The sequence below is a fragment of the Staurois parvus genome, unplaced genomic scaffold (genome assembly GCF_062004578.1).
Source record: "Staurois parvus isolate SC_StPar_1 unplaced genomic scaffold, SC_StPar_1.0 ptg000698l, whole genome shotgun sequence".
Lineage (NCBI taxonomy): Eukaryota > Metazoa > Chordata > Amphibia > Anura > Ranidae > Staurois > Staurois parvus.
Genome location: NW_028318494.1, coordinates 5,827,501 through 5,842,135, shown reverse-complemented (window position 1 = coordinate 5,842,135; position 14,635 = coordinate 5,827,501). Strand labels below are relative to the sequence as shown.

General features: G+C 44.6%; 1 protein-coding gene across 1 annotated transcript in view; it reads left to right on the top strand.

Annotated features, from left to right (window-relative positions):
• Positions 1–14,635, top strand: part of RGMA (repulsive guidance molecule BMP co-receptor a) — a 95,863-nt gene that overhangs the window by 35,920 nt on the left and 45,308 nt on the right. Inside the window, exon 2 of the mRNA XM_089653103.1 lies at positions 11,419–11,534. Within this exon, the coding sequence (XP_089509229.1) occupies positions 11,419–11,534 (116 nt within the window). The remainder of the gene's footprint in view (positions 1–11,418; positions 11,535–14,635) is intronic.

The window sequence follows — 14,635 nt, the reverse complement described above, 5'->3', positions numbered from 1 at the left end:
CCAACGCATCAAATTCAAACTGCTAACTCTGACCTACAAAGCCGTTCACAATGCCACCCCGAACTACATAACTGACCTGATACCCAAATACTACCCTACCCGTGCCCTCCGCTCCTCACAGGACCTCCTACTCTCTAGCTCCCTGGTCTCCTCCCACGCCCAATTGCAGGACTTCTCCAGGACTTCTCCCATCCTCTGGAACTCCCTACCCCAATCCATCAGACTGTCACCTACCCTCCTCACCTTCAGGCGCACCCTGAAAACCCTCCTCTTCAGGGAAGCCTACCCCAACCTCCCCTAACACCTGACCTCACCTAACAACTAACCTCCTCCACTCCTCCCACCACTCCATCCCCCACAACCATCTCCTCCTGTACCACCTTCCCCTCCCTCCTAGATTGTAAGCTCGAAAGAGCAGGGCCCTCGAACCCCTTGTGTATTGTACTGTTACTGTCTTGTCTCATGTTCTGTCCCCTTGCTACTGTACAACGCTGAGCATACCCTTTGGCGCTATATAAATACTGTATAATAATTATAATATTTTTTCCCACGACGAGAGGCACCTGAAGCTCTGTTGATAAGTAACACTCACCAGCTTCCCCATAGACGGTGTTGTCATAGTTGTAGATGGCCATGGCACTCTGAAGCTGAACCCCGTTGTCAGCAACATCATGAGTTCATGTGGGCTGTGGTCACACCTCAGGCTCTCCAGCTCTTGAACAGCTGCTCCACAATAATGAGTCCCCTACCTCTGCTAATGATTGTTCCCCAACCCCCCCCCCCCCCCCCCCCATCGGGAGTCTGTCATCACCTGATGAAAGATATACATTAAAAAGAGAAGGCTATAGCTTCAAGTGAGTTTGTAAATTATGTAGTTTGTCCTAGAGAAGATCTGTCAAAAACCTGAGCAATTCGTATGGAGCCTATAATAAGTATAAAACAGAAATGGAAGTCATTTACAGCGAAAAATGCTCGTCTAACAGTCTGTAGATCTAGTGGTACGAGCAGAGTAAAGCCCAACTCCAGGCAAAAATGTAATTTAAATAGTGCATTATACATCAGTTACCTTACTCTGCAGTCATGATGCCAAAAACCTCATCCTAAGCCACCCTGCAGTATAGTGGATCCAAGTCATGGTTTCCTCTGAGTCAAGCTGATATCATGTCATGAGGACCAGGCATTTTTTCTCTCTCCTTATCTTCTTTGATCCATTGGACCACCCTCATTAGTTCTTCTGGTTCCTATGACAGAGGACCCACCACTAGAATTGTGACTTCCACCAATAGGGGTTGTCCACATCATCAAAAAAAAAAAAAAATCAGGAACGGGGCAAAAACGTTTTCACAGCACTGTATACATTTGTAAAAGTAATAAAAAAAACAACTTTTTAGTCCAGATTAGGTTATTTTTTTTATAAATGCAACAGGCCAGGTGAGAAATGTGTTGTGTTCGGAGTCTCTGCACCTTTCTCTTTCCTGTGTCAGAATGGCAGATCAATAAACTAAAGGATTGCTGACTCTTCAGAATGTCAGAATGCATGTGCCGAGGTGCTGGCCTTCAAAGGATCCGTGTTCAGTGACACCTTCCATCAAATGGGGAATGTTTCCATTCACTTCTATGGAGCATTGCCGTCTTGTTTTTATTCCAAAGTTGTTACTGTCTCCATAACAAACACACTATGTCTGAACCGTAACAAAGCAACCGGCATTGTCATTTCTGAAGTGTAAAGAAACAAAATATTATCTCTACTTTATTTTTTATGGAAATTCACTTTTATTTAATATTTTCTGATCACAAAGTCTGATAGACCTGATTGGAGTCATGGAGTATTTGAAGATTAACTGTGATAAAAAGAAATACTTTAAGACATTCACACAGGCATACTACAGTGTACATCCGAGTGAGGGCCGTGTTTACCCACATGGGGTTCCATTCATGTCAATGGGGATGCAGCAGCTGCTTGGACACAGACGCTGCTCCCAATCTACAACTGTGTGGGCGCTGGTGCACGGGAATGCTTGGAACACCTATGAATCTCCCATGCAGGTAAACACTGCTCTCACACAGGTGCACACTGTAGTATGCCCATATGAATGAGGCCTAACCAGGGACGGACTGACCATTTGGAAACTCGGGCAGTGCCCGAGGGCCTGGGGTCAGTAGGGGGCCCCATGAGATGCCCTGGTACCTTTTTCATAGGCTTTTTTGAGTTGGGCAAGGACACAGGGGCCCCATGATCCCCTATTGCCCGGGGGCCCCATGAGTTGTCAGTTCGCCCCTGTTCACAACATAACGTTTGTCCCTTGCAGGTCACGGCTCATGCGCAGATTTTTTATCGGTAAAACGATCGGCCGATTTGCCCATCATTGCCGGGAAAATCGGCCGTGAATTTTCCAACATGACCGAAAAAAACAAGGGTCCCCATGATCCCCTATTGACCGGGGGCCCCATGAGTTGTCAGTCCGCCCCTGGGCCTAACTGTCGTATCATGCCTGCATCTGTGCATGCCTTCTAGACAGTCATATGGGCCTCCAACATCAGGATAACCAACTTAAAGTGGAAAGTCACCCCCCCACAGGTCAGTTTTCCTCTTAACCCCAGCTTACCTAGTGTGCCGGGTTACAAGCAATTACCATACCTGCCCAGAAAATGCAGTGTTGTTGCTGAAAGCCACTGTACACTGAGTCCTGGACCACTATCTTCTTTGCTGACATCATCAGGAGGCCAGCTGTCTCTTCTGGTTCCTAGCAGCCAGCCTCCTAATGACATTATCAGGAGGCTGGTTGACTCCACTGGGTCCTAGCAGCTGGTCCTCTAATGATATCATCAGAAGGCCCTTTGGCTCATCTGGGCCCTAGCAGCTGATCCCCTGATGATGTCATCAGAAGGACGGTTTTCGCTTCCAAGTCCCCTAGCCAGCTTTCTAATGACGTCATCAGAAACTCTGCACTCCCCTCTGGTTCCTAGAATCTAGCTTCCAATTGATGTCATCAAGGGGTAGGTTAACTCTTCCAGGTCCTAGCAGCTGAACCCCTGATGATGTCCTCAGGAGGCTGGCTGACTTCCAGGTCCTAGCAACTGGTCTTGATGACACCATGAGGAGAGCATATGTCTCTTTCACGTCCTGGCAGCTGGCCCTCTAATGAAATCACCATCAGAAAAGCAGCTCTCTCATCTGGGTCCTAGAGGCTGGTCTCCTATTGACATCTTCAGGGGGACGAATGACTCTTCCAGGTCCTGGTAGCTAACCCCTTTTAATGATGTCTGCAGGAGGCCACTGACTTTTCCAGGCCGTAGCAACCAGCCCCCAGATGATGCTCCACTCCATCTCTTTTGATGTGCAGATGACTTCAGGGATGTAGGCATAAAAAAATTAGCATAGCTGTCTATCCATCCAAACTGCATGTAAATTCTTTCTGTGTCAAAATCAATTGTTTCCAGGCTATATTCTCTGTAATTTGAATGTGTGAATGCTGGAATGACTGCATTATGACCACTAGATGGCACTAACTATCATAGGCAATAAGTATGCTCCTCTGCGCCATCTAGTGGCAATAATGCCATATTTTCTGAGAACAGGACCGGGCGCTATACTTTGGGTGGTGGATGCACAACCTACCAGAAATAGCCAATATGCGTGTTGTTGCTGGGTAACTTTGCATTAACTAATGGCAACCTGTAAGAGAAAGGAAGGAGGTGGGGGGAGATAAGTATATAGCCCTTTGTACTATCTAATGCATGGGTGCTCAACCTGTGACCCTCCAGCTGTTACAGAACTACAAGTCCCATGAGACATTGCAAGATTAACAATTACAAGCATGACTTTCAAAGGCAGAGGTATGATGGAACTTGTAGTTTTGCAGCAGATGAAGGGCCGCCAGTTTGACACCCCTGCTCTATGCATAATAAAAATTAACATTTTGTTGCTTTTTGCAATGTGGGTGCAAATTTACCTCTCCACCCCTCGCCTCACCCCTTCAGTCTCTGCCCGTATCACCCACCTACTGAACGACATATCAGACTGGATGTCGCTCCATTTCCTCAAATTGAACCTTTCCAAAACCAAGCTCCTAGTTTTCCCCCCAGCCCGCGCCCCCAGCCCCCCCCTACCCTCTCCATCACAACCAACAACGCCACCATCAGTCCCACCCTGCAAGCCAAAGTTCTAGGTGTCACTCTAGACTCAAACCTGTCCTTCCAGCCCCATGTCCATTCGTTGGCAAACTCATGCAGGCTCCACCTCCGCAACATCTCCAAAATACGTTCGTTCCTAACCCCAGACACTACTAACCAACTCATTCACTCCCTTATTATCTCACGTCTGGACTACTGCAACTCCCTCCTCACTGGCCTACCTCATCACAGACTATCCCCACTTCAGTCTATCCTGAACTCATCGGCCAGACTCATCCACCTTACCAACCGCTCCGCTTCTGCCACCCCCCTCTGCCAATCCCTCCACTGGCTCCCGATTGCCCAACGCTTTAAATTCAAGCTTCTAACACTGACATACAAAGCCATTCATAACGCTGCCCCAAACTACCTCACCGACCTGATACCCAAATACCACCCAACCTGTACTCTTCGCTCCTCACAAGACCTCCTACTTTCTAGCTCCCTGGTCTCCTCCTCCCACGCCCAACTGCAGGACTTCTCCAGGACTTCCCCCATCCTCTGGAACTCACTACCCCAATCCATCAGACTGTCACCTACCCTCCTCACCTTTAGGCACACTCTGAAAACCCATCTCTTCAGGGAAACCTACCCCACCCTCACCTAACAGCCGATCTCCTCCACTCCTCCTATCACTCCATCCCCCACAGCCACTTCCTCCTGTACCACTATCCCCTTCCTCCTAGATTGTAAGCTCCAAGGAGCAGGGCCCTCCAACCCCTCGTGTTTTGTTTTGTTACTGTATTGTCTCATGTTCTGTCCCCCACTTTAATGTACAGTGCTGAGCAAACCTCTTAACGCTATATAAACACTGTATAATAATAATAATAATTTATTAGAATTTGTTTTTTTGCAAAAGGACTTCTCCTTTAAGTCATTTAGCTGTGTGACGTGACACCCTGCTCTAGAAAGGGTTAAAAGGATATTTGTGACTTGTATTCATGTTTCTGTCAAGACCACAAACTCAAACATTTCACTTCTGGAATTTGCACGACTGTTCCTTATGGTTGACGGACTCGAATGCAGATGTATCCTTGTGTAGGATATTATTCTGAGGATGGATCATTATTAAAAGAACGTACGACTTCCGTCTTTGAATTTGCAGGACGAGCTTTTCATAAGCTGCTCTTTGTACAGAGATGCATGTGTGCTGAGATGTACTGCACTCAGAACAATGAAAAGTCCTGCAAAGAAAACTGACACAAAAGAGAAACTGAACCAATGGGAACTGCTGTTCCTTATTCCAAGAAAAAAGAAAGATGCAAGCTGATTGGCTGCCTTTTTATGCCAATGTTCTCTGCTATAGGCTTCATAAATCAGATTGAGCCCGGGTTCACACTGATGCGGTGCGGAATTCACATTGGTTTCTGTGCAAATTCCGTACCGCATCAGAATCGCACCCCATTCATGTGAACCCTTTGCAGGTGTGTATGTTAAGTTAACAACACCCGGAAATCGGTCCACAAAACGCGGTGCGATGTGCGGAATCAGATCGCATAGGTGTTAATACTCATGCGATCCGATTCTAGTGAGGACCAAAAAAAAGGTCCTGCACCTTTTCTGGTGCAGGTGCGGTCCGATTAGAGCCATACAAAATGTATGGCTCAAATCGCACCTCACACAAATCGCATGTGATATGCCGCACCGCACAAGTGTGAACCCGGGCTTAGTGTGGGTTCACACCAATGCAGTGTGGAAAAGCTGCAAATCCTGTGTGTCTCGCACTGCGTTCATGCAATCTGGTGCAAATGTCAGTGTTACATTAATGACACCCAGAAAGAGATCGGAAAACGCAGTGTGATTGCCAGAAATTGTATCACATGAGTGAGAACACCCATGCGATGCGGGTAAAAAAAGAAAAAGGGTCCTACACCTTTTTGGTGCAGATGCAAAGCAAGTTGAGCCATACAAAATCTTGCAAGACCTCCTAATCTCTAGCTCCTTTGTCTCCTCCTCCCATGCCCATTTTCAGGATTTCTCAAGGGCTTCACCCATCCTTTGGAACTCCCTACCCCAATCTATCAGGCTATCGCCTACTCTGCTCACTTTTAGGCGCACTCTGAAAACCTATCTCTTCAGGAAAGCCTACACCGACCCCAGCTAATACTGGAATCCTCTACTCTTCCTACCACTCCATCCCCCACAGCTTACCTCTTGTACCACTATCCCCTCCCTCCTAGATTGTAAGCTCCAAGGAGCAGGGCCCTCGAACCCCTCGTGTATTGAACTGTATTGTTGGTATATTGTCTCCATCCATGTTGTAAAGCGCTGAGCAAACTGTCGGCGCTATATAAATCCTGTATAATAATAAGATGGCTCAACTCGGGCGGCACAGTGGCTTAGTGGTTAGCACATCTGCCTTGCAGTAAATGGGTCATGGGTTTGATTCCTGACCATGGCACCTCCTGCATGGAGTTTGCATGTTCTCCCTGTGCTTGTGTGGGTTTCCTTTGGGTGCTCTGGTTTCCTCCCACACTCCAAAGACATGCTGGTAGGTTAATTGGCTCCTGTCTAAATTGGCCCTAGTATGTGTATGTATGAATGTGAGTTAGGGATCTTAGATTGTACACCCCTTGAGGGTTAGGGACTGATGTGAATGTACAATATATATATGTGGAAAGTGCTGTGTAAATTGACAGCACTATATAAGTACCTGAAATAAATAAATCACACTGCACAGACATTGCATGTAATTCGCACAGGAATGCGGTGCGATTCCTGTGTGAATTACATGCGGTTTCCCATAATGCATTACTGTGAACCCAAGCTTGCTGCTCTGAGACAGGTTTTCAATATGATAAAAAAAGAACCGTTGTATGACACATTACAATAGAACTAAAGGAAAAACTTTGAGTAAGGAAGGCTTATGTTATTGGGGGGGGGGGGGGGGTTTGCCTTCACTTCCTGTCCCATAGACACAACAGGAAGTGAGAGAAAATCCCTCCAACGTGATGGAATCCCTGGTTGTCACAAGAACTAGTGTCCCCATTGGAAGATTCCCCTCTATAAATGTGTTGATGACAACTCAGAATTAGGGCTCCATGTACACTGTGGTAACATTACCATTAAGTGACAGTAATGTGACATAAGTCACATTAAAAAACGGGAGATGGGAAACACGGAACCTCTAAAATATATAAGATTCTCACTGAAATAAATGCAGATATAAGTCCTCTATATATAGAAAAATGGGAAAGAGAAATAGGAGTTACAATAGATGCGGAAAAACAGAGAAAAATGTATAGAATAATCCACAGAAATATAAATATGCAGGAGGTAGAAATGAATTCTAAGTGTTTGGTAAGATGGTATATCACCCCGAGGCACAATGTATCACACATGGTGGAAGTGTTCTAAAATACAAGAGTATTGGGGGAAAATAGTAAGCTTGATTCAGGAAATTACAAAGGATGATATTCTAGTAGACCCAGAGATTTGCCTTTTTCATAGTACTAAGCTTTAAGTTAAAAAATACAAAGAATCCGGTTTATTGTACTATTTAAATGCAGCAAAGGGACTGATACCCAAGTATTGGAGGAGACAGGAGGTGCCGAAAATAAAGGACTGGGTGGATCAACTATGTAAATTGGAGGAACTTTATCATTTGAATGAAGATAAGATGGAGAGTCACCATACAAGATGGAACAAATGGGAGGAATTCAAAAAGTCAAGGCTAGCCTTAGAGGTTATGGGGGATTAACATAGAATAATATGGAAAAATATTTTGTTCTTCCTTTACAGGGATTACGATCTCCAGAAATGAACAGGAAAAATGCAGAGCAGAAGGGGTCAGGGATTGGATGGGGGGAGGGACAAAACCATAAATGGCAGCACAGTGGCTAAATGGTTAGCACTTCCACCTGGCAGTACTTGGGTCATTGGTTCGAATCCCAGCCACGACACCTCCTGCCTGGAGTTTGCATGTTCTCCCTGTGCCTGCGTGGGTTTCCTCTGGGTACTCCAATTTCCTCCCACTCCAAAGACATGCTGGTAGGTTAATTGGATCCTGTCTAAATTGGCCCTTGTATATGAATGTGAGTTAGGGACCTTAGATTGTACACCCCTTGAGGGTTAGGGACTGATGTGAATGTACAATATATATGTAAAGCGCTGTGTAAATTGACAGTGCTATATAAGTACCTTTAACAAATAAATGTTTTGATAATATGCTAAGGTTTTAATGAGTATGTTTGTATAACTTGTTTATCTGCAAAATTAATAAATGTTTAAATTAAAAAAGAAAAAAAAGTCACATTAAAAACTTGAATTTTTCAGCGTTTTTATATTAGCGGTTAGCAGAGTTTTGCCATGCTTTTTCGCATTTGCAGTTGTTTTCCCCAAAAAAATTTTTTTTGGTAAAAAAGAACGTGCAAAAACGCTGGTTTGTCACATTTTACCACGCTTTTTTTTACAGCTAAAAAACTCCTCTAGAACTTACTTAGTCCTGGGGGTTTTTTTCTGGCCAAAAAACATTGATTCCAGTCTATGTGTGTATGGACACATAGGATAACATGCTGGGGGGTTAACTGGCTGTAGAATAAAAACGTCAAAAGCCAAAAACAGCCGCTGTAAAAACGTCCCGCGTGCATGAGGACTAAGCATTTTCTTTCATTTTTGATAACTAAACAGAACAATTAAAGAAGGTAAGGCTCCATACACACGGGGTGTTTTGATAACGCTGGTAACATTAGCTGTGTAAAGTCCCGTTAATAACGTGGGGTTTTCAGCTTTGTTTAGTGTTTTTGCATTGGCATTTTGCCACGTTTAGCGGCATTTTTCTGCATTTGTGTTTTTAGGTGTTCTTTTAGGGTTTTTTCGGTTAAAAAAGTCCAAAACGCCCGGTTTGCTGCGTTTTACTGCGTTTTGCCGCGTTTTTCAGCATTAAAGTGTTTTTACAGCTAAAAACTCTTCTAGAAACCCATTAGTTCTGGGGTCTTTTTCAAGCCAAAAAACATCCCTGCCAAAAATCATTGATTCCAGTCTATGTGTGTATGGACACATAGGATAACATGCTGGGGGGTGTACTGGCTGTAGAAAAAAAACGTCAAAAAACAAAAACAGCCGCTGTAAAAACATCCCGTGTACATGAGGACTACATCTGACACAGACAGCAATAAAAACCTGTCAGGGGTTCTAATCCCTCTTGACTTCAAAAACTGTCCAAAAACGTTAAATAGCTTTCCGTCACAACACTAAGATATTGGATGATATTTACCAAAACTGGAGAGTACAAAACCTGGTGCAGCTCTACATAGAAACCAATCAGCTTCCGGGTTTTATCACCAAAGCTTTATTGAACAAGCTGAAGTTAGAAGCTGATTGGCTACCATGCACAGCTGCACCAGATTTTAGTAAATCTCCCCCATAGTCTTCCAACATGCTAACAAGAACAGATATATTATCCTGCTGCCCGATATAATATACATCATAATACGACGCAACATTTTCTTGTGGCATATATTATAGAGCAGGGGTCTTCAAAACTTTTAAACAAAGGGCTAGTTTACTGCCCTTAGGACTTTAGGGGTGCCTGTTGAGCAGGCTCAGGTGCCCCGTGTGCATGTGGTTTTACATTAGGCAGGCTCAGTTGGCCATGTACATGTAACCTTGCATTAAGCAGGCTCAGGTGCCTGTGTGCATGTTGTCTTACGTTGAACGGGCTGAGGTGCCCATGTACATGTGACCTTGCATTGAGCAAACTCAGGTCCCATGTGCATGTTGTTTTATGTTTAACGGGCTGAGATGCCCATGTACATGTGACCTTGTGCTGAGTGGGCTCAGGTGCCTGTGTGCATGTTGCCTTATGTTGAACGGGTTGAGGTGCCCATGTACATGTGACCTTGCATTTGAGCTGGCTCAGGTGCCATGTGCATGTTGCCTTACGTTGAGCGGGCTCAGGTGCCCATATACATGTGACCTTGCATTGAGCGGGCTCAGGTGCCATGTGCATGTTGCCTTACGTTGAGCGGGCTCAGGTGCCCATATACATGTGACCTTGCATTGAGCGGGCTGAGGTGCCATGTTCATGTTGCCTTATGTTGAGTGGGCTCAGGTGCCCATATACATGTGACCTTGCATTTGAGCGGGCTCGGGTGCCTGTGTGCATGTCGTCTTAAGTTGAACGGGCTGAGGTGACCATGTACATATGACCATTTGAGCTGGCTCTGGTGCCGTGTGCATGTGGCCTTATGTTGAAAGGGCTCAGGTGCCCATTTACATGTGACCTTGCATTGAGCCGGCTCAGGTCCCGTGTGCATATGGCCTTACGTTGAATGGGTTCAGGTGCCTGTGTGCATGTTGTATTACATTGTGTGGGCTTAGGTGTCCTATGTGCCTGTGGCCTTACGTCAAGAGAGCTCAGGTGCCTGTGTGCATGTGGACTTGGGTTACTGTACTTTTCATCTGTACTTTTTTTTGGGTTACTTCTTTTCGTTTGGATTGGTAATTACCATGTTGCAAAGTAGCATTATGTAGGAAACACACAAATAGGATACTTGAAAGATGATTAAAATGAAATCCAACGTGCAGCATCCAACTCCTCCATGTTTTACGCTCTATCAGAGCCAGTAGAGAAGTGTAATGGAAATTTGGTGTACTAATGGGGAAAGCAGGTTCTTCCATCTTTTGGCTGGGTGACAATACTAATGGAAAAAAATTAAATAAAATAATCGAGCATTTTATCGCAGGCAATCGCCCACCAGGAAATCCATGTACTTTTTTTTTTTCTTCTGTTGGTAACTTTGTGTACAGCCGGAGAAGGCCGCCTTGTGTTAATTGTTACATGAAAGGTCACACATTTTTCCCTTCTCGGAGAGTGTGACATCTGGTGACAACCCTCCCCGGATAGGTACAGCCTGTGTTTATTTTCCCTTCAGGGGTTTTACTTATTGGGCTGTGTGCAAGCCTGAGTGTTTTCTCAGTTGCTGGAGGTGTGAGGAGGAATCTGTGCCTCGCTCCTCCTGCTATGGCAGGCCTGTGTAACAAGAGCCCAGTGGTGGGTGGATTCCACTGAGATCACACAAGGATGGGGGCTGGGAAGGAAGGAGTAGCTGGCCAGGCATTGGAAGGGAGTAGAGGTGATTGATAGCTCTTGTGTTGTACTGGAGGAGGAGGAGGAGGAAGATGTGGAGGGGGGGGGGAGCATAGTGTAATCTTTCATTGCAGTGCTTTCTGGCAGGGGGAGCTTTGCACAAAGTTGATCTCTTGCTTGGAGTGTGATCCATTCTCTCCTTTCTGTTTGTCCAGGGCGAGGATTGTGGTTAAAGCCCGAGCTGGATGGATGGGTATGGGGAGAGGGGCAGGACCCAAAGCCCTGGGACTCTTCAAAATCCTCACCGTCTTCTTCTGTACATTGCACACAGGTAAGCGAGATCTTCGTTTACATCGGTGATAAAGTTGGCCCTGTCCCATGCACTGGTGGGTTGTCTGCTTATAGCACAACAATGCTTTTATACAACCGGTTATTGCATTTTGCCTAAACATTGCCGGAGCAGTGTCTGAAATGGAAGTAATTTGGTGGCATTGCTATTGGAGCATGCATGCTATACATAAACGTATATCCAACCGTTTGGAGGCAATGCTGTCAGAGTATTCATCAATAGTCCGATGGCTATGCTGTTGGAGCCTATTCATCAACAACCCATAAAACATGTTCTACGTAAACTTAAATCTAACAGTCCAGGGGCCATGTATTCATCGACAGTCTGATGGTATTGGAGCCTGTACATCAACAGTCCAGGGGCCATGTATTCATCGACAGTCTGATGGTATTGGAGCCTGTACATCAACAGTCCAGGGGCCATGTATTCATCGACAGTCTGATGGTATCGGAGCCTGTGCATCAACAGTCCAGATCAGGGGCGGACTGACCATTTGGAAACTCGGGCACTGCCCGAGGGCCCGGGGTCAGTAGGGGGCCCCATGAGATGCCCCTGGTACCTTTTTCATAGGCTTTTTTGAGTTTGAGCAAGGACACAGGGGCCCCATGATCCCCTGTTGCCCGGGGCCCCATGAGTTGTCAGTCCGCCCCTGCCTGGTTACTTTTTCATAGGCTTTTTTGAGTTTGGGCAAGGACACAGGGGCCCCATGATCCCCTATTGCCCGGGGGCCCCATGAGTTGTCAGTCCGCCCCTGGTCCAGGGGCCATGTATTCATCGACAGTCTGATGGTATTGGAGCCTGTACATCAACAGTCCAGGGGCCATGTATTCATCGACAGTCTGATGGTATTGGAGCCTGTACATCCAGAGGCATTGCTGTGGAAGGAAACCTTTTACATAAACTTATATCCAACAGCCCAGTAGCATTGCTATTGAAGCATGCATATTATTGTAACCATAATAGCCAACTATTCGGTGGCATTGAAGAATCATGGTCTACGTTAAATGCAACAGTTCAGCGGTATTGCTGTTGAAGCACACATACTGTACTATACATAACCATTATATTAAACAGTTTGGTGACATTGCTATTGAAGAATAATGCTTTATATTAAATGCAACAGTCCAGAGTATTCATGCTATAACATAACCAAAATATCCATCAGTCTGGTGGCATTGCTGTTGAAGCAGGCATGCTATACATAAGTATATCCAACAGTCCAATGTCATTGCTACTGAAGCATTCATGCTTTACATAAACTTATATTCACTTGTCCAGTAGCATTGCTATAGAAGTAGGCATGCTATATATAACCAATATATCCAACAACCGGTGGCATTGCTAATGTATACATAAGTATATCCAGCAGTCCAATGCCATTGCTATAGAAGTAGGCATGCTATACATAACCAATATATCCAACAACCGGTGGCATTGCTATTGAAGCATGTATACTATACATAACCAATATATCCAACAATGGTGGCATTTCTATGGAGCATGCGTGCTATACATAGCCAATATATCCAGTAGTCTGGTACCATTGCTATTGAAGTAGGCATGCTATACATAACCAACATATTAGGGCAGCACAGTGGCTAAAGGGTTAGCATTTCCACCTGGCAATACTTGGGTCATTGGTTCAAATCCCAACCACAGCACCACCTGCCTGGAGTTTGCATGTTCTCCCTGTGCCTGCGTGAGTTTCCTCTGGGTACTCCGGTTTCCTCCCACACTCTAAACATGCTGGTAGGTTAATTGGATCCTGTCTATATTGGCCCTAGTATGTGTATGTATGAATGTGAGTTAGGGACTTTAGATTGTATGCCCATTGAGGGTTAGGGACTGATGTAAATGTACAATATATATGTAAAGTGCTGTGTAAATTGACAGCTCTATACAAGTACCTGTAATAAATAAATATATCCAACAGTCTGGTGGCATTGCTGTTGAAGCAGGCATGCTATACATATCCAACAACCGGTGGCATTGCTATTTAAGCATACATGCTATACATAACCAATATATCCAACAGTCTGGTGACATTGCTATTAAAGCATGGCAGTTCATTTACATTGCTATTGACGGATGGTATATATAAAGTTTTATCCAAAAGTTTGGTTGCATTGCTCTTGAAACATGCATGCTATATATAATTATATCCAACAGTCCAGTGGGATTGCTATTGAAGGATGCCATATATAACATTTTATCCAACAGTCCGTTACCACTTCTATTAAACCATGCATTCTATACTTTATATCCTAAACAGTTAGGCAGTACTAGGGTTGTTGGTTCGAATCCCAACCATGATACCACCTGCCTGGAGTTTGCACGTTCTCCCTGTGCCTGTGTGGGTTTCCTCCGGGTACTCCGGTTTCCTCCCACACTCCAAAAACATACTGGTAGGTTAATTGGATCCTGTCTAAATTGGTCCTAGTATGTGTATATATAAATGTGAGTTAGGGACCTTAGATTATACGCCCCTTGAGGGTTGGGACTGAGGTAAATGTACAATATATATGCAAAGTGCTGCTTAAATTGACAGCACTATATAAGTACCTGTAATAAATAAATTAATTAATGAATTAAATAAATAAATATCCAACAGTTTGGTGACATTGCTATTGGAGCATGCATGCTGTACCTAACCAATATATCCAACAGTCCAGTGGCAATGCCTTTAAAACATGTATGCCTTATATAAACTGTATGCAACAGTCTGGTGACATTGCTGTTATTGCATGCATGCTCTACATCACCATTATGTCCAACAGATGGAGTTTCTTACAGATCAGGCAGTTTTGGGAATTGTGACTGATCACAGTCAATCAATGCAATTTACTATATGAACCTCATAAATTGCAACATTGTGTCCAGATTCTCCCATAGGTGCCTCGAGGAGACTTTTCAGTGTGATAGAGAATTTTTAATGTATGGATCCGGAACACAATAACGATTTTAGGTTTAAGAAACCCTTGAAGTCTGGAGCAGGGCTGCTCTGAAAATGTAGCGTGTATGTGTTATAATGATGTTTATGTGGATCTCAGAGTAAGGTCAGGAAAGGAATATTTTATGTATTT